The following is a 25,067-nucleotide window of genomic DNA, read 5'->3' as shown; positions in this document are numbered from 1 at the left end:
AGACGGTTGGTTTAGCCTGTCTGTCTGCTCCCTGGCCTGGGCTCTGGATTGTCACCGATTAACTAGGCCTCTTCTGAGACTATGAGCTATACTACAGGAAATGAGAGCAGCACCTTCCCGAGTGGGATGGACACCGTCCCGCCCTAACAGGCCAGCTTTGCCCTCAAAGGTCTTCCAGTTATCTATGAACCCCACATTATTTTCAGAGCACCAAGCATTCTTGTCGACTATCACCATTGTTGTATAAAGTGGATGTAAAAAATGTACACAGTCCTATTAAAATCATCAGCTTTTCATGATTTGAAACAAACTAATATAATTCATGTCACTCGAGTGTTCTCTGTAGTTTATAAAGTTGATCAGAGTATCTAAAAACTTTTAGTTAATAATTCATGACTACCTGTTTCCCTGTGATATAAATATGATGTGACACAGAGGCCTATTTCATCTATTCTTCAACAGAGAATACCCCATTCAAGTAAGGCAGATGTGTGTCGACCTTCATAAGTCACGAAAAACTGCCACTTTCCTCTACAGTCAGAAAAATCATTAAGAAGTTTATAACAACTGGAGCAGTGACAAACAAGGCTGGATGAGGACCCAAGTTTATCTTGCCACCACACACAGTTGGAAGAATGGTAAGAGAAGTAAAGCTCACTGTTAAAAAAATACATCAAAGAGGGGCATCTTGGGGTCACAAAGTCTCCATAACAACCATCAGACGCTATCTACATGCCAACAAGCTGTTTGGGAGGTATGCAAGGAAAAAGCCTTTTTCTCACCTACAATTAAAAACATAAACATCTGGAGTTTGCTGGGGCTTTAACTGGGATCGTGTGCTGTGGTCATATGAGACAAAGATTTTTGGTAACAAACACTGTCTGGGTCAGATGTAAAATAAAAGATGAGTATGCGGAAAAGCACCCCATGTCCACTGTAAAGTATGGTGGAGGATCTGTGATGATGTGGGCCTCTTTCTCTTCCAAGGTCCTGGAAACCTTGTTAGGGTGCATGGCATCATGAACTCTCTGAAATACCAGGACATTTTAAATCAAAACCTAATGGCCTCCGCCAGAAAGCTGAAGATGCGTCGTCATTGGTTCTTTCCGCAGGATAATGACAAAATGACAAAACATGGTGAAATCTACACAAAAATTATTCTGCAGACAAAAAAATCAAGCTTCTATCATGGCCATCTCAGTCCCCAGATCTCAACCCAATTGAAAACCTGTGGGGTGAGCTGAAGGGGAGAGTGCATAAGAGATGACCCAGGCCTCTGGTTGATATATAAAGATTTTGCAAAGAGGAATGGTCAAAGATCTGTATTCACCAATCTGTGAAATGTTTTAGGAGGAGATTAAGTGCTGTCTTGTAGTATAAACACCAGGGGTGTCAATAGTTGTGGAACATATGATTTCATGTGAAAAGAAATATTTCTTAATAGTGGATTTTTTTTTTCCACTGGATAATTCTACTTCAATTTAAGGTTAGATTTTTCTTTTTTTGCATTGTGGTTCTACAGAATATTGTTTAAATAAAAAAATCATTTATAAATTGTGGACGGTGCTGTATTTATTGAATATAAAAAAAAATTTGAGTCAAACCAAGGAACAAGTAGGAGCGATAAAGCACTTGTCAGGTATATAAACATTTTGTGGTTAGAACTTTGTGGGGTGTCTGTCTGTCTGACCAGTTCAGAGTCTTCTGTCTACGTTTAGTTTTTTGTCTACTTAAAGTCGTTTGAAATTTGGTTTGGTTTTGATTGAAATTTAGTGAAATCTGAAAATTTGGCCACTACAACATGAAGAAATACAGCGCGCTCAGCCTCGCGGGGAAAGGGAGACTGGCTGCTGACATGTGCTTCCTTTGAGAAGTTGATGTGATGAACTTGATTTATTAAGTTTATTCAGTCTGTGTCTTTAAGGTTTTCAAGAATACAGTGTTACCTTTTGTCTCAACAAGTAGCACTGTAAGAAGTTGGTCAACAATACAATATTAATTCATTTAACATTTATCTAGTTGCATTTTTTTTTTACAGTGTATTGACTCTGTGTATTAATTTGGTGACTTCTATGTGATAGGCCTACCACTTCATGGCTAAGTTGCTATTGTTCCCTATCACTTCCACTTTGTTTCAATACCACTAACAGTTGACTGGGGATCCAAACACTAGCTAAAATATTTAACTTCTGCACATTCTCTTTATCATTTCTATACCATTACATCTAAACAACACACACTATCTGCTCATGTTAGTAGAGTTTATTGAATAAATCTTGCTTTCCTGTCATCTCTCTGTTTAAATTCAGTCTTAATGTATTTATTTTAAATTTGTTCTTTTGTGGGCAACTAACATCAGATTCAATTAACACAATAATCAATTTAAGTATTTTACAATATAACCTCTCTCTCTCTCTCTCTCTCTCTTACACACACACACACGCACACACACACACTCTCCCTCTCTCTCTCTCACACACACACACACACACACTCTCTCTCTCCCTCTCTCACACACACACACACACACTCTCTCTCTCCCTCTTTCTCTCCAATTCATTTATTTTTTTTATGTAAAATCAGCCAAGTTTATCACATGTGAAATATCTTGCTGTTTATCTGCACTGTATATTTAAGACCTATCTGATGCCACTCAGTGCAAAATAATAATTAATCAGCTGGAAATGCTTACACACATTTTACAGAACATAAAATAAACAATAACAATGAATTTAGGACTTTGAATTAAAATTACACATCTGGCATCAGAACAGTGATGCAGTGAAACAGGTAAAAATAGTCAAATTCATATATTCATATAATTCTTTCTCCCACACTCGCTCTCTCTCTCTCTCTCTCCACACACACACACATTTTTTTTACCTTCCACTGGGCATACTGTATATCAGACAATAAAAAAAATTTATATGGAGTGAATAAAGAAAACATTTTTTTTTTATTATTTTTTCAATTATAATTAGGCAACTGTGCTTGGTACCTGGAATGGAATAGCCATGTGGCTATTTACGATACTATAAAAATAGACACATGATCAGATTGTCCCAGCACTGGGGTCCTCACACACTAATCATCTGATTCACACACATCAGTTTGAACTGATGCAGTGTGTAACAGTAAAATGTTTGTGCTAACAGGAAAGTAAATGCGTTGACATGATAAAGAAACACAGGGATACAGAAGCAACACTCGGGCTAAGCGAACGTAGAATAAAGCTGATCAGAAGCTCCACCAGGGAAGACTTTTCACTCCAGACTCTTTCCTCCATCACCTTCTTCAGTTCAGTTCTCAGTCTCATCTCCATATGGTACAGGATGTTTCCACCTAAAGAAACCACACTGGGGAAGGGGGGAGGGGGGGGGGGATATCACTGTGTGCTTGTGTATATTTCTGTGGGGTGTGTATTTGTGTGTAGTAGGTTCTGGTGTCTGTGTGTGGTGGGTATTGTTGTGTGGTGTGTACCGGTATATATTTGTGTGTTTTATTGTGTGGTGTGTACTGGTCAGTACTGGTCAGTACTGGTGTGTGGTGTACATTGGTCTGTAGTGTGGTTTGGCATGTAGTGTGTATTGGTGTTTGTGTGTTGTGTTTAATGCTAAAGTTATGAGTAGTATAAAGGTAACCTCTAATGTACAGAAGTGACTAAGCTGAGCACTGATTGGTTCTCACCTTCAACACCAAGCAAGAAGACAATGAAGAGCAGGAGAACTCCTCCTCCTGCACTGGTCCTGATCATCATAACCACATCAGGAGGAATGACCACTTCAGATTTTATACTGATCTATAGTCACACACACACACACACACAGTTATTTAGAAACACTGTCTATGTTTGTGCTACAATAAAGTTTGTGGAACTTTCAACAGCAACAGTAAATTCTGTAAAGAAATCCTAAGCTTGTTTTGGGCTTTAGAAGTAGAGTTGGGTCATGTGGACCAAAGATTATATCCGGCTATTTTTATTCTGTATTACTTTTCTTTGAGGCAGAAGACTTTTGGCTGTACATCCTTCACTGCCAGGGTTGCAGCAGCATCACAAAGTACAACACCCTATTTAAACCACCAGTTACAGTGCTGACAATGTTGTGCTGAAAAATATTTACACCTGATATTTTCATCACAACTTTCTGTGCTCTCCAGGCTCAGTGGACCAGCATGTTTAGGGGAACAGCTCTTCAAAATTGTTTCTTGTAAAAAGCCATTAATCTACTCATACTTTTCAGGCCAGGGGTCTGTACCTGAAACAAGTTGGCAGAAGTGACTGGACAGCCTCCAGCACCATGCTCCAGAGAGGGTCAGAGACCCAGGAGGAGACTGACAGCACAGTTCTGTTCCACACCAGCTCACTGCTTAGCACACTGTAAAAGTCAAACTGGCAACGTCCACAGCCCTGCTTAAAGGTTCATCATCTCGTCAGCAGCCTGCAGCAGTTGACCAGCAGGAAGGTGGCCTTCTTTGTCAGGAATGAATCTTGCCTTTACCATGTAAACAGGAGTAACCACTTAAAATCACAGAGGCACTGCAACTTCCATGTAAATGGCGTATGGCTGCTTTTTGACGTGTCCCTGATTGTTCATCAGGGACACTCTGATCTGGGAACTGGATATGAAAGCCCTCCGCTACCGGGTTCACTCTCTGACTGCACAACGTCGGATTAAAGGAATTTTTTTTTGTGTGGTTTATGAAGAAATGCGAAAATTTCTGCATATGTTTTTTAACAATTTATTTTATTTTGCCCTTTTCCGCATTTTCCTATGTGTATCATGTAGGATCATGGGATATATCCGGTCCTCCGAAGCGTAAAATGAATGTGAAGAAAACGAACTAGAAGCGGTTTCCTTGCGTTCCCGATTTTAACGCCTGTGTGAACAAGGCCTTAATGAGAAAGCTGTGGACTCTTCCCCTTTTCTTCCGTGTGTGTGTATGTTTATGTGTTCGGGTGAGAGAGAGAGAGGGAGTGAGAGAGAGAGAGAAAGAGATTTCCTCTACAACACAATTAGCCTACAATAAAGGATGTGTGCATAATGTGATACAAGATATAAACAAGTGTTTGTAACATGCGGTCTACTACACGGCATAAGCGCGATATAAAAAATAAAAGAGAACTGGCTTTCTTAAGACACTGCAGATCACCTGTCATCAGTGGAGATGTTTTAATCATTTCACTACACAGGCAGCTGAGAGAGTCATTGACAAAAAACCTCTCATACATTATGTTAAATACATTCTCATACATTATGTTAAAAAAAAAACGTTTATGGGGCAAGGCTTCATTCGCTGTTATTGCGGGGGGGGGTTGGGGGGGGGGTTGTCCTTTCCGTCCATGCACGGAAAGGTCATGGATCTGCCATGGATTGCAGAGGTAAAGAAGGTGCAGGATTTGAAGTACTTAGGGTCAACGGCCCCGAGCAACAGAGAGTGTGGAAAGGAGGTGAAGAGGCGGGTACAGGCAGGTTGGAATGGGTGGAGAAAAGTGTCAGGTGTGTTGTGCGATAAAAGAGTATCAGCGAGAATGAAAGGAAAGGTGTACAGGACAGTGGTGAGACCAGCGATGCTCTACGGCTTAGAGACAGTGGCGCTGAAGAAAAGACAGGAGGCAGAGTTGGAGGTAGCAGAGCTGAAGATGTTGAGGTTCTCTTTGGGAGTGACAAGGATGGATAGGATCAAGAATGAGTTCATCAGAGGGACAACCTACGTTAGATGTTTTGGAGATAAAGTCAGAGAGGCCAGATTGAGGTGGTTTGGACATGTTCAGAGGAGAGATGGTGAATATATCGGTAAAAGGATGCTGAGGTTGGAACTGCCAGGCAGGAGGTCTAGAGGAAGACCAAAGAGGAGATTTATGGATGCAGTGAGAGAGGACATGAAGTTAGTTGGTGTGAGAGAAGAGGATGCAGAGGATAGGGTTAGATGGAGGCAGATGATTCGCTGTGGCGACCCCTGAAAGGGAACAGCCCAAAGACAAAGAAGAAGACTTATAGCCTAGTGTAAACGCTTGGGCTGCACCTCAGACACAGAGACTTGAGGCGTGGTATAACACTGGAAAAGGGTTTTTTATTATTAAATAATAAGAGAAGGTTTTTTTATCCAGAATTTGAAACGAGGAAGCTGAAGTGGCTGTTGCAATCCAACTGAAGCTGTGGCAGGTTTACAAGAATAGGCATGAAACAGAAACAATCACAAACTCCTCAGCAACATGTCCATGTTAATGGCCAGTGACAGTTCAATGGTAGCGGTGGCAGACCTGAGTTAAAAGTGAAAAAGCTACTGTGCCAGTCACAGCGGCATCAGGCTGGTATAGCCAGTCATCAATATGACCCAAAAACCTTCTCTTATACAGTAAACTGTAAACACAAACACTGAACCTACCTTAGCGTTGTGAAATCTACTGCTCTCTTTCTGTGAAATAAAATAGCAGGGAATAAAAATTGTGTGTAATTTATGTGTCTGTGTGTGCATGTGTCTCTGTGTGTGTGTTTCTTTACTTACCTCGCTGTCACTAGATAACTGATGAAGCTTTTTATCAAAGTCTAGTTGAGCAAAGACAAAAAAATCGTCCACCTTTTTAAACCCACCGAAAGACTGCAGAGGAACAGAACAAAGTGGCATCAGATATAAGGACCTCAATGTGCCTGTGTGTGTGTGTGTGTGTGTGTGTGTGTGTGTGTGTGTTGTGTGTGTTACCCCTGTATATTGTTGTTTATTAGGGAATATGATGAGCGCACTCAGATGAAACTGGACAGCAGCCCCAGGATCCAGTGAGAAACACTGACACTTAAAGTTCACATACTCCTCAATCAGACGGTTCTGCAGGACATCCCATAATAACAATGTGTCAGGAATGCCAAACATTACATTTTACAGAACTGTTTTAAACACCACAGTAAAATATAACTCCTGTTTCAGTGTAATAATGTTCAATTTGTTCTACAGAATAGGAAAACTCCCAAATGTGTTAATGTGATATACAGTATGATGCGAAATTCAAATTCAATCAAATATAAATTTTATTTGTCACGTACACAGTCATACACAGTACTTTATGCAGTGAAATGCTTAGACGACCGCCAGTGACCTTAAAATAAAAGACTATTAATAGGAAATAAATATGAAAACAAAATAGAATGTAAATTCATCTAAGAAAGAATAAAATATCTGTACAATACAAAATATACAATATAAAAAAAATAAGAACAACTTAGCTGTACAATATAGAAAAAATGGAATTATAAAAATTTTGTGTGGGAAGGAAGTTGAATATAAATAGAAATTAAATAGTCCAGGGGTTTCAGGCAAATATGCCAGAAAGTGTCATATTTAAAGTGACTGATGTGCATCATTCCCATGAATGTGCAGGTGTGCAGTGACCACTAGTGTCAATGAATGTCCAGAAGATCCAAAGTGAGTGCAAGAAACATATGTGTGGATGTGCAAAATGGATCAGTACTGTGTGGTGTACTGATTAAGAGACCGTATCGCCTGCGGGAAGAAGCTTCTGCTCAGTCTTTCTGTATTGGTCTTCAGGAAGCAGAATTGAGAACAGTCCATTGCTGGGGTGGCTGAGGTCCTTCACGATCTTCCTGACGGAGAATCTTCCACGATCTAAAGCTGTCCACTCTCTTCACTGGGCTCTTGTTGATGATGGGGGTCTGGTAGTTTCTCTCCTGCTTTGTACTAAAGTCCACTATCAACTCGTTTGTCTTGCTGACATTTAGAAGAAGATTGTTCCTCTGGCACCAGTTCTCCAGATTTTGTCCAGGTAGGCCGTCTCATCGTTGTCAGTTATTAGGCCCACCACGACAGTGTCGTCAGCAAACTTGATGATGGCGGTGGAGTTGGTAGAGGCTACACAGTCATGCGTGTACAGAGAGTACAGCAGGGGGCTCAGAACACAACCCTGTGGGGCTCCAGTGCTGAGAGTGAGTGAGGCTGAGACATGTCCGCCCATCCTTAATGCCTGTGGTCTGCCAGTTAGGAAATTAGAGATCCACTGACACAGAGATGGGCTGGGTCCCAGGTGCTCCAGCTTGGTGATGAGTGTGGAGGGAATTATGGTATTAAATGCAGAGCTGTAGTCGATGAAGAGCATTTCATTGTTATAGTTATAGAACATAATTTCCACTCATAGTGTCCAGGTGAGTGAGAGATGTATGGAGTAAATGAGAAACAGCGTCATCTGTAGAGCAGTTTGGACAGTAAGCAAACTGTAGTGGGTCCAGTGTGTCTGGTAGTGAGGAGATGATGAAGTCTCTAACCAGCCGCTCAAAGTACTTCATCACTTCTGAGGTGAGGGCTACAGGTCGACAGTTGTTGGGGGAAGGAGGATCGGGTTTCTTCGGGACAGGAACAATGATGGACTCTTTGAAGCATGTGAGGATCACCGACTGAGAGAGGGAGAGGTTGAATATCTCTGAACACAGGGGCTAGCTGGTAAAATAGAAAACATTTGGGAACACCAGGACTCTTAACTTTGTAACATAGAAGGTTCTTGATGACCAAGAGCTTATTTGATATTTAAAAAAGCTTCAATCCTCCACAGGAATGAGAAAACTGTTTTAGAAATAGTCCATCTATCAACATTGCTGATAGTTAATAGTCCAACATTGTTGTGTTATGAGCCAGGCTAGCTCCTCCACATCATAGCCCCAGTCCTACTACTATTTTCCATTGTTAGATTTTTTCATTATGGATTAAGAAATTATACTTTTATTCTTTTATAATTACATTTTAAATTGCTAAATGTAAAATGTGAATGCATAAAATCCTCTGTCCTAAATTAAAAATATACTTTTACCACTGTTACAAAGTGCTAACACTGGAGACTTTTTAAAAACATTTTTAAAAAAGTACTAAAACTGTCTATCCGATTATTAGACTTTTCTAACAACAAGGACTCAGCATATCAGCAACACTGCAATTACCATAACTCTATGCTCTCTGTACTTACACATCACACCTGTTTAATGGTCTGTGTAACTTATGTTGTGTATCCTCTGTACAATTCCCTGTGAATCAGATGTGTGTACCATGTGTCATTGAAAGCTTCTTTTATACAGAATTACTGTAAAGCCACTCAGGAGTTCAGTGCCATAAAGACTAATAATAACATCAACAGGAAGTAAACAAACCATAACTTACAGCATGTTTCTGAGTTGGTATGATCTTACAGGCTGTGATATTCTGTAAGAAAAAATATTTTATTAGTGTAGCCTATAGCTAATTAGCTGTAGTCCTTTGCCCAGCTTTCAGGTTCTTGTTGCAGCTGGATGGTTAAGAGATATGCCATCAATGGCAAGTGGTTGAAATGGTGGTAATCAGATTGTCAACAGGAACATTGGAGTGGATCCAATGACATTATGTGAGATCATTTATTTGGCAGTGGACCAAATGGTGGTGTGTTCAAGGGCAGATGACCCAGACCCACTCTGTTTCTTTTTTTTTTCTTTCACTCTTGGGATGTTTGTCCAAGAAAATTCCTTGGGAGATCAAGTGGTGGGACCAGCGGTAGCTCAGTGGTTAAGGCATTGGACTACGGTTCGGAAGATCCCAGGTTCAAACTCTACAACCATCAAGTTGCCACTGTTGGGCCATTGAGCAAAGCCCTTAACCCTCAACTGCTCAGATGTATAATGAGATAAAAATGTAAGTCGCTCTGGATAAGAGCGTCTGCCAAATGCCTAAATGTAAATGTAAGTGCTCCTATCATTACTCACAATAAGCTTTATGATTATTCTCTCTATGCAGCAGCAAGCACCCTTTAAGGTCACAGCAGGGGGTAAGGGGTGTCGAGTATAAGGTACAGAAAACACATATTGTGAGTGCAATACCAATACACCACCCCAATTTCATAAACCAATGTTGGTTCCAAAGAAGCTGACACAAGAGGTGAACATGAAAAAGTGTGCTTTAATTCAAAATGGAGACCATCAACTCAAATGGAGACCATCTGTATCTATTATCAAGGAACAAATGTTGCCTAGTTGCAAGCAAAATTGCCTGATATTTTATTTGCCTCTACCTGGTCAAACTAATCTCATAAATCATGGGGTGGTTAAACACAGCTGCATCAAGTTTAGGTAAAGCTTAATGTCATATTTGATATGGAGCAATTAAGAAGTTTTGCAATGATTGGTCTATTTCAGGCATCCTGGTGCTGCATGCAAACAGGTAAAGCTACTTGATCAGGTAAAGCTAGCTGATAGATATGAATGTAGAATATTGGAAGATCCTTTTGACTTGCATATCCTCAAATAAAAAGGTGTTCCCACCCTGTTAGCTTAACACAGGTTTCTCTCGCTCCTCTTTTTTGGTTATTTTGAGCCCGGGCCATGTTTAAAAATGTTTCAAACTTAAAGGGTCTCTGACTTGAGCAGGAACAGTGGGGTGTGTGGCATGTTTCTTCTTATATGCTCTGTGTCTTGCAATGAGAGAGACATTCTGAAAGGAAAGAGCTGGTAAAGCAAGTAGGTGTTGCCAACCTAACTTTCCTGTGATACCCATAAGTGGGTTAAAATAACAATGTAAATCTAATGTAACTGTCGTGCCTGCTTCTAAATCCTTATTCTCTCTATGACAGCCAGGATGTCGTCAGAACTCTTAAAACGTGAAGTGTTAAATGACAATTAGTGTTTGGTATTTTTATAGATTTGTACTTTAGATCATTAACTAAAGTACAATTCCAGTTACTGGCATCATATTCATTAAATTTAATTTATTATTAAGAATAAAAACATATACCTGTGAGACAGTGATGGTGTGACTGTGCAGGTCGTGCAAGTTTACACCAGTCTGAGTCGGCATCCTGAAGCTTACTGTTACAGGCAGACCCTTCAGTCCCAGATTACTCACCTACACAGATAGAGAACTAACAATTAAAAACAATAAAAACAATTATCCGAAGTATGTAAATTAGTTACAAAAAATGCATTTCAAAATCAGGGATCACTGCAATTATTTTCAGCCTGCTGTGAGTTTGTTAGACAACCAAACAGAGTGTGCTTTAAAGTTTCTCCACTTCAAAGGTAAGTTATCACCTTCGTATTCTCTATTTAACTCAGTTGGATCTAAATTGTGGACAGGGTTTACAGTACCAGTCAAAAGTTTGGACACACCTTCTAATTCAATGTTTTTTTGTGATTTTTTCTACATTCTAAAACAATACTGGAGATTTCGAAACTATGAAACTATGAAATAATTTTATTCCAATAATGGAATTAAAAACAAACAAATAAATCCTTACATGTTTGACTGATACTGTAGTACTTCTAGTTAATAACCTGGTAACCTGGTGTAAGAATATATTCAATGACAGAAACTTTTGTGAGTCGGCCTTATAAGGGCATGTGCCAAATGCCTAAATATTAAAGTAAATATAGGTAATTAAGTAACATCAACAATAGTCAATTGTTTTTTTTTTTGTTTTTTTAAACATGTAGCTGTTCTGGAACAGTTCTTGCAAAAATCCATCAGTCACCAGAATGAAACTGTCTCTCATGAAGACCTTCCCAGGAAAACGAGACCAAAACTGAGCTCTGCTGCAGAGGAGAAGATCATTTAGAGTCACCAGCCTCAGAAATCACCAATTAACAACCAGCACCTCAGATTAGAGCCGTTATGAAGCTTTACAGAGCAGAAGGAGCAGATAAAAATCTCAATATCAACTGTTCAGAGGAGATTATTGTGTGTTTGGGATAAACCTTAGATAAGCCTTCAGTACTGTTATAAACATCAGGAAAGAGCATGGAGTTAAAAGGGGTGTACAAACTTTTGTCTTGTAGTGTACTGTACATATTAGGTGTCCTCTGCTACAGACACAGGAGTCTGTATTGTTTAAAAGTATATCCTGCAACAATCACTTTGAATGCCTTGCATCTGGACAGCTACAGGGAGACAGTTACAGTTCCTGCAGAGACAGGGTCGCTGGAGCAGGACCACTCTAGTGACTACTTGTAGTTGCACCAGGTGTGTTTCAAAAGCAGACCTCTGTGCTGTTCTGCTAAATATACGTTTACGTAATCATAAATGCAAAGAAACATTGTATATAAATTAATCACAAAAAAGTCATATTAGTTTTTAAACATAAATGATGAAAGACAAATTATTTATGTTTGCTTTGATAATTACTCTGATGTGACCCAAGTGTTCAAATGAATTATAATATGCTACAAAAATTAGAGACTAATAAATTAAAAGCGCATTAGTAGCAGGCCTGAGATGAGAATCTGGAATGCATGGTTACAGGGCAGATACACTAACCGCTATACCATAGACTGGAAGGCTTTTCCATGACTTTCATTAAAGACGCTTTAAAGAAATACAGAGATTTGCTTGTGAGCTAGCACGATCAGTTGCCTTTATTTTTCAGTCTTTAAAATGGGACAATCTGATCATTGATTAGGATGATCATTGATTAAACGATTCGGAAACTGTGACAGTGTGAAAAGCAAAATGAGAATGCCAGTGTCTGTAACATACTGTGTAAATGTATTACTACATGACATAAGCACAATATATGTACTTGCATTCTCACAACACAGTGGTGACAAGATGCAAACTGGAGATCACCTTAACCTTATGCCATGTGGGAAGTTGTCTGACTTTTTGGATTTTTTCTTATCTAACATTTCTTTTTTTTTACCAGACAATATACTGTAAAATGTATAAGTCAATTAAACAAATTACGCGTGCAATTTATTTAGATAGTTACAGGTATGTCACAGCGATAGGCGTTTATTTAGTGTGTGTGTGTGTGTGTGTGTGTGTGTGTGTGTGTGTGTGTGTGCTATACTGTAGGTTCCTATGGGTGCATCCTTAAATTCAGTCTGTCTGAATCTGTATAAAGGCAAGTTGGAAAAATCATGCTTGAGAAAACGACACATTCTGTACCTGCAAAGTTATGACCTGCAGGACACGTGCCCACGTGTCCAAATAATATGGCATAATTCCCCTTTAGAATAACCCAGAAAAGGTGAAACTAACAGAAAACTAAAAAATGAAGTCAAACTATTTTATGATGTCTATTCAATGTCTGTATACAAAAAGTAAGCAGTGACATACTGCTTTAAACATGATACAGAATTCTTTTGTGCATATTCCTTTAAAAATTAACCACACATCTGTAAATATTTATCATGTTTCACTGTAAAAATGAGAAATGTTTGGGGGGTAAGTGCACTAATTTACCATTCTGAGCTTTTGCTTTTAATAGGAAAGTAAGTGTGTGTGTGTGTGTGTGTGTGTGTGTGTGTGTGTGTGTGTGTGTGTGTGTGTGTGTGTGTTCTCTCTATCTTCTCTACGACACTAAATAGCCTACAACATAAAGACAATCCAGTTTAAACCAAAGCTAACAAGCAACTGAAAGCTAAAGTTTATGATTTGGAAACTTGCTCCAGCAGAAACATTACAATTGTGCGTATACAGAATTTGTCACCAAGTTGATTTCTAAATTGTTCCTAATGGAACACTTCCTAAAGACTGTCTGTTTATCCCAGGTGATCCATCGGCCATCAGGATCTTTTATATGATCTCCGTGGGAAAACTCTGAGACGACACGTTTATTCACTGCCCTCATCCTTGGGGTAACTCTGGACAATAAATTGTCCTTTTCCTCCCACACTGCTAAGTTTACACACTCTTGTCAATGTTTACTTTCTAACATCAGAAGATTTTGCACATTTCTTTCTTCACTGGCTACTCAGGTGCTTGTTCAGTCCTTTGTTATTTCAGTACTGGACTCCTGCACCTCACTCCTGGCAGGTCCGTCTCCGTCCACCATTCGTCCTCTGCAGCTGATCCAGAATGCAGAAATGTTTTGAACCTTCCTACAGTAAGTTCCCACTATTCCTAGTGTACACTAGTTCCTCCACTGACTTCCTGTAGCTGCAGATTTAAAACACTGATGCTGGCGACAAAACTAGAAACAGTCCAGCACCTACTTATCTCAAAGCATCTAGCACAGCCTGGAATTACAAATAAAACAGATCTAATAGGCCATAACCTTTATTAACCAGTTCATTCCTACTTCCTCCTGTGATCTGTGATGAGAGCAGTGCACTTCCAGGACACGACTCCCTTACAGCCAGATGATTTCTCCCAGCATTGATGTATATTAATTAGATAGGATATAAAAAGGTAAATCCATTTAGTTTGGGATATTTGAACTAAACCTGTTTGTGCACACACATTCATTAACCTGTAACAGTCTAACTTTACAGAGGGTGTGTGTGTGTGTGTGTGTGTGTGTGTGTGTGTGTAAACTCACCTCGAACACGACAATGATGGGTTTGGGTCCTTTATCTCCCAAATGGAAATTCAGATATGTTACAGAAAGCTCAGGAACACTGTGTGTGTGTGTGTGTGTGTGTGTGTGTGTGTGTGTGTGTGTGAGAGAGAGAGAGAGAGAGAGAGAGAGAGAATAATTAGAACTTGCAATGGAGAGTAATTTTAACACTGATGCCAGACAGTGTGTGTGTGTGTGTGTGTGTGTGTGTGTGTGAGAGAGAGAGCAGTGATTACTCACGGGCTGATGGCCACATTTACACTGGGCTGCAAAGGCAGTGTCCTCACTGTGGTGTCACTTGTAATTCTGTTGTTATCACTGTAAAAACACAACCAACAGCTCAATCACTCTGTGTGTGTGTGTGTGTGTGTGTGTGCGTGTGTGTGTGTGTGTGTGTACACATACCTGCTGGCCATAAGTGTCATCTGCATGTTGTCTGTCCAGTTGTAAAAACGAGAGACACGGAACACACCCTCAAACATGGCCTACACACACACACACACACACACACACGCACACACGCACGCGCACACACACGCACGCACGCGCACACACACACACACACACACACACACACACACAATTAGAAGGCTTTTCTACATTACCGAATTTGATTCTAAACTGGTCTGATCTTAAGATCGCAGGATTATTATTAAATTATAACAAGGTGGTCAGGAAGTGGTTGGAGGACAGTAGACCACGGTTTGCTAAAATTCACAGCTTTCAAAGAAAATTTCAATCATGTTCAATATAAAAGTAGAGTCATGTCAACTGGACTTCTATCTCTTTCCTATGTTTTACTACTTACACAAGTAGTGAAATGTAAAATCAATAACAGTACCCCAGAAAAAAAAATATAGCTGAAATATATACTCACTAAATAAACGCTGCCTTTTATAAAGTGAGTGTGTGTGATGTGATCAGCTTTATTTAACTCATAATATACTCAGATCACAAAATACAATGAATACAAAAAACATAGCATAGCATAATGAGGTCGTTATCATATTGTTATACTTCTGTAATAGTTTGTAATAGTCAGTAGTGTCAGTTTAATTTCAGTTTATGTCATACTGGTTTCATTATCAGTTATTTAGGGCTCAGTACAGAGAAGAATGTATAAATTTCTTAACCGCCGCTTATTAAAACATTATCATGTCAATAACACGTTCTTATTGCTCATATTGCTTTGTCAAAATGCACCGTAAAGCCGTTTTTATGTCCTTACAAATTTGTTTCCATTGTTAATGAATCAGTGGGGGGTCGTTACATTTAAAAAATTAACTGGTAGAGACCACAAGAACTTCAGAGCGTCAGGAGACGTCAGAAGAGGAGTTACAAAATTCAGCAGATACAAACAGACCACGGTTCACATCTAACATTCGTATATGCTAACAAATGGTGGAAATGTGTGTGTGTGTGTGTGTGTGTGTGTGTGTGTGTGTGTGTGTGTGTGTGTGTGTGTGTGTGTGTTTGAGGGAGAAATGAGTCTGCCTCACCGGTTTCAATGAATCAGTCCATAAGCACAGTCCCTCTCGCTGTGGGACTGTGTGTAATCATCTCCCATGCTTGGTCTCAGTGCACGTGCCTCACTTGTAAAGTCAACATCCATGTGTGTGTGTGTGTGTGTGTGTGTGTGTGTGTTTGTTTGTGTGAAAGTCGTCCTACACAATAACCCCCCCACCCCCCTTTTCTGTCCCTGCTTCACACACACAGATTGATTCTTTTCAAGGGTAAGGTGCAGGTTATTTATTTTTATGTTTACTTTAGATTTTGTATTAATAATCTTTATATAAATATTTTCAGGTTGTGGAATGAAATATGTGAGTTTCCATTATTTCTTATGGTTAAATTCGCTCTCAGACAAATGGTGTCCAGAATTCCCACCATGATTTAAAGGTGCAGAAAACATTTCACATGTGTGAGATTTATTTTCTTAGGTGTGGTTACAGTTTTTGGACACATGATGGCAGTGTGGGGAAAGGGGACAGATATTTAGTCAAGTGGATTGGTATGCTTTACATTTGTATATTTGTTTTAAAGGCCTATAAGACTCACTTTTTTCCAAGACTTACAAACAAATCTAACTTACAAACATGCCTCTGGCACATAAATCATTGTTAAGTAGGAGACTTACTGTAGTGCAGGTAGTGGCATGTTTAGGTGGCTGCATGGCTACAATTGATGTAGTGCAGAATGCCTTATTTTCATATTATACATATTATATTTTCATGAACAGTGTGTTGCACTTAAATAAGGAGAATGAAGCAGTTTGATACTCGGCTCTATACTGTTATTTTTAGAGAGGCTGAGATAGATGAGATGAAATTCTGCACCGTCTGAATTTAAATCTTAAGGACATTTATGAGAAAAAATCTTCGGGATCTAGGTCGCTGTTAAGAGGTGAGCTGTCAGGACAGAAAGGAAACATTCTGATATTGACAATCTGATATTTAGCGGTGAAGTGACTGGTTGCTTTACATTCCAGTTCCCCCTCATGTTTGTGTTTCCTTCTGGCTCCTCCCTTTTAGTTATGATGTCATGGTTAGTCCTGCCGGAGTCTCTGCTTGCACTCTACAGTTAATATACATTTACATTATACATTATGTGACTGTGACCATACATGACTGCCATCTCTCCTCTTCTGCTCTCCCCTCTCCTGTTCTCTCTCCCCATCTCTCTCTCTTTCTCTCTCTCTGTCGAGCTACACATGTCGTTTCTGAGCTGCCAGTGATCCAGACTCCCTCTGCCCTCTGGACCTGTCTGACCTCTGGAGATCTCGTCACATGGATGCCCTGTGTGTCTGGGGACAGTTTCACTCTACCGTGGAGACAGTTCTGGCTTCGACTGATGTTGACAGCTGTTTCTCTGAGGACTTGACTTGGCTGCAGTTGCTTGATAGTTCAGGACTGGAATTTCCTACAAGTCTGACTGAGTCTCCAATAACTACCTGGACTCCATATTAACATCAATTAACATCAACTGTTATACTGAACTGGCTGCCAACTAACACACAGTATGAATGCAGATCAATTCCTGCTCTCTGTTTCACCCAAATGAGGATGGGTTCCCTGTTGAGTCTGGTTCCTCTCAAGGTTTCTTCCTATTACCATCTCAGGGAGTTTTTCCTTGCCACTGTCGCCCTCGGCTTGCTCACCAGGGACAATCTGACCATTTTGATTTATGCACATTCACATTCCATACAAACTTAAATAATTCTTTTGATTGTGTAAAGCTGCTTTACGAGAGTAACAATTGTTAAAAGCGCTATACAAATATAATTAAATTTAATTTAATTGAATTATATACAAACTTAAATAATTGTTTTGATTGTGTAAACCTGCTTTGCGACAATGTCAATTGTTAAATGTGCTTAACAAATAAAATTTAATTTAATTGAATATTGGGTTGGCTTTTATTCAATTGAATTCAATTCAATTTTATTTTATTTGTATATCACATCTAACAATCTGATTTTGCTAAGACGTATAACTGTACCACCAGCATAACAATAAAAACTAATACCATGGTTACGAGTTATGTTGCCTAGAGGAAGCATGTAGAAAGAAAAAAATCAGTGGGCCTAAAACTGAACCCTGTGGAACACCAAACTCCACTTAAGAATATGCAGAGTAGTCACCATTTAAATTTATAAACTGATAATGATCAGTCAAATAGGATCTGAGACACAAGAGAGCTGTTCCCTTTATTCCTACTACATTTTTCAATCTGTGAAGGAAAATAATATGATCAATGGTGTCAAATTGAGGTTGAGTAATACACGTTACTTTTATATGGGCCATGACCAAAAATATGCAGAAGCCTGAGAGAAATAGTAGCAGTTTTGTAGACAGTTTGGTGTGTGTGTGAATATGTGTGTATGTTTGTGCGTGTGCGTGTGCGTGTGTGTGAGAGAGATCATGCGGGGGAGGGGAGGTTCTCTTACCCTTGTGTTTCTGCGAAAAACCGGTGAACTGATACCACAGGTGGTTTTTTTTAGCACTGCATCCTTATGATCACCACAACTACTCACAGTCTCTCTGTTCGCCTGGATCAATCACAATCAGAGTCACAATCTGAATTAGAACCAGTGCCACAGTGTGAATCAGAATCAAAGTATATGAATCAGTCTCCATTTGAATCAGAGTCAGATCTGTTTATGAGTAATAAAGGGTGGTGGCTAAAGGAGCGCTGTACCTCAATGGTCCTGAACAGTGAGAGTGATAATCCAGGAGGGTAGAGCAGCACCACACTGGTGTTGAATGAGTAATCTCCTGTGTTCAGTAAAGTCACATGGATGATAAACAATGCCTGGTCCACCAACAGCAATGTGCTGTTCCTAAACACAGAAAAAAGTTAAATTTACAGTTTGGGATGTGTGTACAAAAAAAGAATCACAAAAACCCTTAACACACATATTCCTTACACACCGCTCTGAGTAATGCATGTGTAACACTGATATAAAAAGTTACAGTCATTTCTCACAGTTATACCTAACTTGTGGTGCTTAATGGAGAGTGTACAGTATTATTTACTCTCTGCAAGTAACACTATATGAACACAAACACTACGGCTCTAGAACAGATTCTGTGTGGATTAGCATTCAGCACAGAACCTTAAAACAAAACAAAAAAAAAAAGCAAAAATACAGAACCACAGAAATATAAAGAATTTTATTCTTACAGGAACTTGAAGTCCAGATGCAGGTCTGATACACAGCTCATGTTTTGACAGTTATTCGGAAAAGGAACCTGTAAAACACACACACACACACACACACACACACACACACACATACACACACACACACAAATCTATGTAAACTATTATTATTTTAATGAAGCTTATTCTAAATTAAAATGTACTTTATAAATATATCACTGCTATAGAAGTATGCTGTTGTTTGTCACACACACACTCCCACTTTAACCTCATGAGTAATGGCAGTAGTGTGACTCACCTCTACAAGAGCCGTGTTTTTGCTGTCGATGTTCAGTATGGAGTTGGAGCTGCTCGGCTGGTGATCAGACTGGCTGAAGTTGAGACGGAATAACACCGGAGATGTGATGTCCGTTACACAGCTCTGAAACACACAGGAGAAAGAATGCTTCACTAATATCTTCTTTATAATTACTTCATATTCACTGCAGTGTCAATATTATTAATCATAATGGTGATTATAACATGCAACAAATAAAATCAGTAGAGATATAAAATGATAAACCTGTATGATGTTATCCTTAACCCTCAAAAGCCCAGACCCATTTCTCTTTTAAGGAACATACATTATGTAACAAAATAGAGGGTGGACCAAATAGACCACATGAAACACATTTTGAAAGATGTCCCATGGATATTTCCCTCGACAGTTGTCGGGTTAAAGCCCTATGTGATATATGTCTTAGCAATATTTCCTTCATTTGTATTATATCAATTTGTACAAAGCAGGTTAAATAAGAAATATGAAATGTTAGATCACTATAATTGTTAAGCAGGATAAACATTTTTTCATTAACCAAAAAAAAAAAGATATCCATATTACAGACAATACTTAGGACTTCATTAGTTAAAATCATGGATAAAGGTGAATAAGGAACTTTCCCGAACATTTAAAGGGTTTGTGACACCTGTGTAAGCATGGGTTCTTATTGGATACCTAACATGCAAAAATAGATGTTAAGCGAGAGCCAAACAATAGTAACTCCTACTAATACAGCCTGACATGAACAGCACCATACAGTAACAGCCAACCAACCCTGAGTTAAAATGATAAACTTAAAATTTTAAGTTCTATTCCAGTTTAATGCTTAATTACGGAGAAAAACAACTCTAACCTTCTGCATATCACAAAAACATTAAATAGGTATGATCAGTTAACTTGCTAAGAACAGTGCACATGAACACAAATGTTTAATTATGACTCCAGATGAAAAAGTGACATGAAGACAACAGATTCCAAAAGGACGCATCAGTTCTCAGTGTGGAGACGTAACATACCTTCATATAGACTGTATGATTGTAACAGGAAACCTCTGTGTTCAGGAGCACAGACTTCACCAGACTCCTGGACGTCTTATCGTCCTTATTGAAAAATGCACGACTGTCCATTCTCACAGCATCAGCTTTGAGCTCCAGTGACACATTTAGGCCACTCCTTACTCCCCCTAGGAGAGAAGATAGTCACAGTTATCATAGTAGTGCCTTAGTGGTGCTTCCTAGACCTGCATAAACTGGCACCAATGGTACTGGAGTGATTGTCTCTGTTTGTGTTTGTTTCCTGTAACCTAAGCATATTGTACCTGTAAACTGGAAGGAGAGGGAGATGTAAAAACATTTAAAAAAAAACATATTTTATATGACATCATGATGCCAACCAGGGGCATCTGCCTACACACACACACACACACACACACACACACACACACACACCTGTATTTTGGACTAGTGCCTTGACAGAGCGGCAGGGCTGATGAACAAGGCACAGATAGTGTTGCTACATCAGATGTGTATGGCTTCTCACCCTTCTTGAAAAGTCAGGCACAAATTTTGATGTTCAAGTCAAATTTGGGATTGTGGTAAAATTTTAAAAACTGATGAAACAGACATTTCATTTACATGAGGCTCTTAATAAAACATTTGAACGGTGCAAATGTTTAAAAAAAAAAACCCTATAAATCTATGAATGACAATCCTGGCCGAGGTGCCTCAGGGGCCCAAAGCAGTCGTTCCTGTGAACATTCAGTGAGTGGAAGACCTGAAATCAGCAGAGAACTTGTCACCAACCAGACACATCTGTCCATAGTAACTGTAAACATTTCCAAGCCATTTCCACATGTTTGGACCATTAAAGGAGATCCTGCGAGGCCAGGCATGAAGCAGGATGAAGCATGATCAGGCAGTCTGATCATGTCTCCAGCGTACTTAGGGAACGTTCTACTTTGATGGTGCCCAAGCACTAGTGAAACACTGGGATAAGTGCATTAGTGTAGCACGGGATTATATAGAGAAATAAAGGAAGTTTTTACTCTGAGAAAAAAGGCTCCCAGAGATCCAGCCCCGCTCTTCCCACTGCACCTGTCAAACTCATCCTGGTGCCAAACTCAACTGGACTCCATGTTAACTTGGACATCGTCTCTTATGTTGAACTTCCAGCTGTCTAACATGGTATGTCAGCAAAAACTTTCTGCTGACCCATAAAAACAGTGAAAGGCCATGGGATACAAGTGACCAACAACAGCAGGAAAATAGTAGAGGAATTTTGGAAAGTGCAACGTAACAGGCAAAAAGACTGGCATAGCCCGTGCTGACCCAGTATTGGTATCAGTCTCTGTGAAACAATAAAGAGACGAATGAGCTTTATAAGTCGGACAGACTAACTCACTTGGCTGCTCTGGGTTACTGTGTCTCTATATTGTGCCTATGTTTTTCCTTGAGCATGAATGTTCGATTCTCTACTCTGAGGTGTGATGGCTTTGCTGTGTGCCTCCTCAGGTGCTCGAGGGGCGCTGTTATTTTAGCACCACTGCAGCAGTCAGGTGAGGAAACCTTTTTTCTCAGTAGGGGTAGCAGTCTGGCATGCACAACACACACACACACACACACATGTATACTATGTGTAGGCTATGTGTATACCATGTGTATGTTGTGTGTGTGTGTTTTGTATCTGTGCCCTGTGCTCTGTGTTACCACATGTACCTGTGCTCATACCTTTGCTTTTGGTGTCCTCTGTCATACTAAAGCAGGTGCTGAGGTAGAGGACAGGAATAGCGTTGTCTGAGCTGCCGAGGCAGTCAAAATGATTCAGGTTGATTTCAGACGGGGAGAAACCGAGCTTTGCTGAGACGGACACAACCGGCCGAGTTCTGTGAAAAACAATTACATCATTTAGGTCAAAAGTAATCTCTACATGAGAAACGTTCCCTGTATTTAGAGTCATTACACTCACACTGTACATTTGACTGAACTGTACCTCAAGAGTAAAACGGTCCCTTGTGCTCCAACAGCAATGTCTATCAGACCATCCTGTCCCATGTCCATTACACCATCAATCGACAAGCCGAAATGCTGAAGCTGCTTATTAATGGAACTTGCAAAAATTCTCTACACACACACACACATACACACACACACACACACACACAGAGAGAGAGAGAGAGAGAGAGAGAGAGAGAGAGAGAGAGAAAATGCATAACATTACAAATATACAGTAAAGTAAACGACAGTATATGATTGTGTAAAGCTTCTTTGCAACAATGACAATTGCAAGCGCTATACAAATAAAATTGAATTAAATTGAATATATATAGTCTATGTGTCTGTTTGGAGATGTAACAGGGTTTACTGAGACAGAAGTGTGAACTGTATACTACTTAAATAGGGTGGATGTTTGAGTTGTACCTGGCTGTATTGGGGTGGATGTTTGAGTTGTACCTGACTGTATTGGGGTGGATGTTTGAGTTGTACCTGACTGTATTGGGGTGGATGTTTGAGTTGTACCTGACTGTATTGGGGTGGATGTTTGAGGTGTACCTGGCTGTATTGGGGTGGATGTTTGAGGTGTACCTGGCTGTATTGGGGTGGATGTTTGAGGTGTACCTGGCTGTATTGGGGTGGATGTTTGAGGTGTACCTGGCTGTATTGGGGTGGATGTTTGAGGTGTACCTGGCTGTATTGGGGTGGATGTTTGAGTTGTACCTGGCTGTATTGGGGTGGATGTTTGAGGTGTACCTGTCTGTATTTGGTGGATGTTTGAGGTGTACCTGGCTGTATTGGGGTGGATGTTTGAGTTGTACCTGGCTGTATTGGGGTGGATGTGTGAGATGTACCTGGGTGTTTTGCGGTGGATGTTTGAGATGTACCTGGCTGTACTTAGAGCGGATGCCGTGATCACGGTTGCCGAGGTAAATGTAAACGGCTCCTTTTCGATCATCTTCCAGTGGAGCTCCAACAGCTAAATCCTTCAGCTGGTCTCCATTCAGATCTGATACAGCAACTAAAGTCATCCCAAACCGACCCTGAGCTGATTCACTAATCTCCAACTGCTTCTCCAATTTCAGCTGCACACACACACACACACACACACACACACACAGCTTTAGAGTCAGCCAAAAGAATGTATAGAAAAACTTTTTAATACTAAAATATTTTAATACTTAACTTGTATGAAAAATTTATAAATTTTGTGTATACATTTTTTGGCTGACTTTGTACATATAAACCACTGTGTGTGTGTGTGTGTGTGTGTGTGTGTGTGTGTACCTGCTGTGTGAGTCTGTAGATATACACCCGTCCCTCTCTCTGAGGATGAGGTTGGTAATACAGCGGAGCTCCAACCACGAGGAAGTCAGTGTTGTTGTCTGAGTCCAGGTCTAACACACACACCGATCCTCCGAAATACGAGCCAATCTGCAGATGTGTTGGATAATAGATCATTACATGCATGGTGTCTTTGACTTGCAATGGTGTTTAAAAATCATAAATGCGAAAATATGTTAAAATATGTTTAAGTGATATCAGTTTGAATTTCTATGATTTTGCAAAATGCTACAAGTCCCAAACTTGTCACACTGGATGAAGCAGCCTGTGATTGTGTTTATAGCAATGTATAATTTTGTATCAATAATATGTTGGTTGTGTTCTAAGAAATCAGAAAACTCATTCTTTTGCTTATGTTTTTGTGGTTATTCACTAGCATCAAATTACATTGAGAGCAAATTGTTGTTTTGATACACATCTTTTTTTCTTATTTACAAAGTTGAAGATCATGAGAAACATTATAAGCAATACACTTTAGTTTAAGCATCATTAGCCTCCTCCTCTACCAGTTTCAGTTTCACATCAATACATGATGAGAGCACTTTATTATAGCAGTATATACTGTCTGTTCATGCATCATCCAGCTGCACATACAGTACACATCTGTGGTTCCATAAGGTTATGACAGATCAGAAAGCTCAAGTGGAGAATGAGACATAATGGGTGGAACTGGGTGTAGTAAATGCAAAAGCTTCCCACACATGAATCTTATGTCTCTTTTATAGAAAATTATTATGAATATCTTCATTATTGCACCATTCTCTTTGCTTAATTTTCTATTATAAATATTATTGTAAAGTGCATAATGGCTCTCAAATGCTGCTAAACCAGTGCTATTGACAGTTCAAAGCTTTAAAAAAAAAATACAACACATATAATAGCAAAAAATATTTTGCTATAGCCCAGATAGCACGACTCTGTTGGCCCAACGTTGGCAAAATTTTAGTAACCTTTTGTCAGTGCTCTGACGTCGGCCCACCTTTGGGCCAACATTAGCGCATGTATCCCAAATAGCACACCACTGAAGAGCAAACGTGGGGCCAATGTAGAGCATAGTCATAGTATCCTCTTGTCTCACACCAACTAACTTCATGTCCTCTCTCACTGCAGTTCCAATCTCAGCATCCCTTTACCGATATATTCACCATCTCTCCTCTGAACATGTCCAAACCACCTCAATCTGGCCTCTCTGACTTTATCTCCAAAACATCTAACATGAGTTGTCCCTCTGATGAACTCATTCTTGATCCTATCCATCCTTGTCACTCCCAAAGAGAACCTCAACATCTTCAGCTCTGCTACCCCCAACTCTGCCTCCTGTCTTTTCTTCAGTGCCACTGTCTCTAAGCCGTAGAGCATCGCTGGTCTCACCACTGTTCTGTACACCTTTTCTTTTATTCTCGCTGATATTCTTTTATCGCACAACACACCTGAAAATTTTCTCCTCCCATTCCAA

The 25,067-nt window shown here is 39.7% G+C and overlaps 1 protein-coding gene across 1 annotated transcript in view; it reads right to left on the bottom strand.

Moving 5' to 3' along the window:
- Positions 1–2,898: 2,898 nt before the first annotated feature.
- LOC128506724 (integrin alpha-L-like) overlaps positions 2,899–25,067 on the bottom strand; it is a 91,411-nt gene continuing 69,242 nt past the window's right edge. Inside the window, exons 10-28 of the mRNA XM_053477290.1 lie at positions 23,555–23,701; positions 23,155–23,352; positions 22,266–22,396; positions 22,004–22,158; positions 20,294–20,460; positions 19,257–19,379; positions 18,980–19,047; positions 18,494–18,635; positions 18,243–18,344; positions 14,702–14,781; positions 14,537–14,614; positions 14,279–14,357; positions 10,756–10,866; positions 9,157–9,198; positions 6,703–6,825; positions 6,508–6,600; positions 6,388–6,417; positions 3,688–3,799; positions 2,899–3,356 (exon numbers count right to left, since the gene is read on the bottom strand). Coding sequence (XP_053333265.1) covers positions 3,343–3,356; positions 3,688–3,799; positions 6,388–6,417; positions 6,508–6,600; positions 6,703–6,825; positions 9,157–9,198; positions 10,756–10,866; positions 14,279–14,357; positions 14,537–14,614; positions 14,702–14,781; positions 18,243–18,344; positions 18,494–18,635; positions 18,980–19,047; positions 19,257–19,379; positions 20,294–20,460; positions 22,004–22,158; positions 22,266–22,396; positions 23,155–23,352; positions 23,555–23,701 — 1,995 coding nt within the window. The 3' untranslated portion in view covers positions 2,899–3,342. The remainder of the gene's footprint in view (positions 3,357–3,687; positions 3,800–6,387; positions 6,418–6,507; positions 6,601–6,702; positions 6,826–9,156; positions 9,199–10,755; positions 10,867–14,278; positions 14,358–14,536; positions 14,615–14,701; positions 14,782–18,242; positions 18,345–18,493; positions 18,636–18,979; positions 19,048–19,256; positions 19,380–20,293; positions 20,461–22,003; positions 22,159–22,265; positions 22,397–23,154; positions 23,353–23,554; positions 23,702–25,067) is intronic.

Source organism: Clarias gariepinus, chromosome 18 (genome assembly GCF_024256425.1).
Source record: "Clarias gariepinus isolate MV-2021 ecotype Netherlands chromosome 18, CGAR_prim_01v2, whole genome shotgun sequence".
Lineage (NCBI taxonomy): Eukaryota > Metazoa > Chordata > Actinopteri > Siluriformes > Clariidae > Clarias > Clarias gariepinus.
Note: the sequence above shows the minus strand (reverse complement) of the source record. Positions and strands in the feature narration are given on the sequence as shown.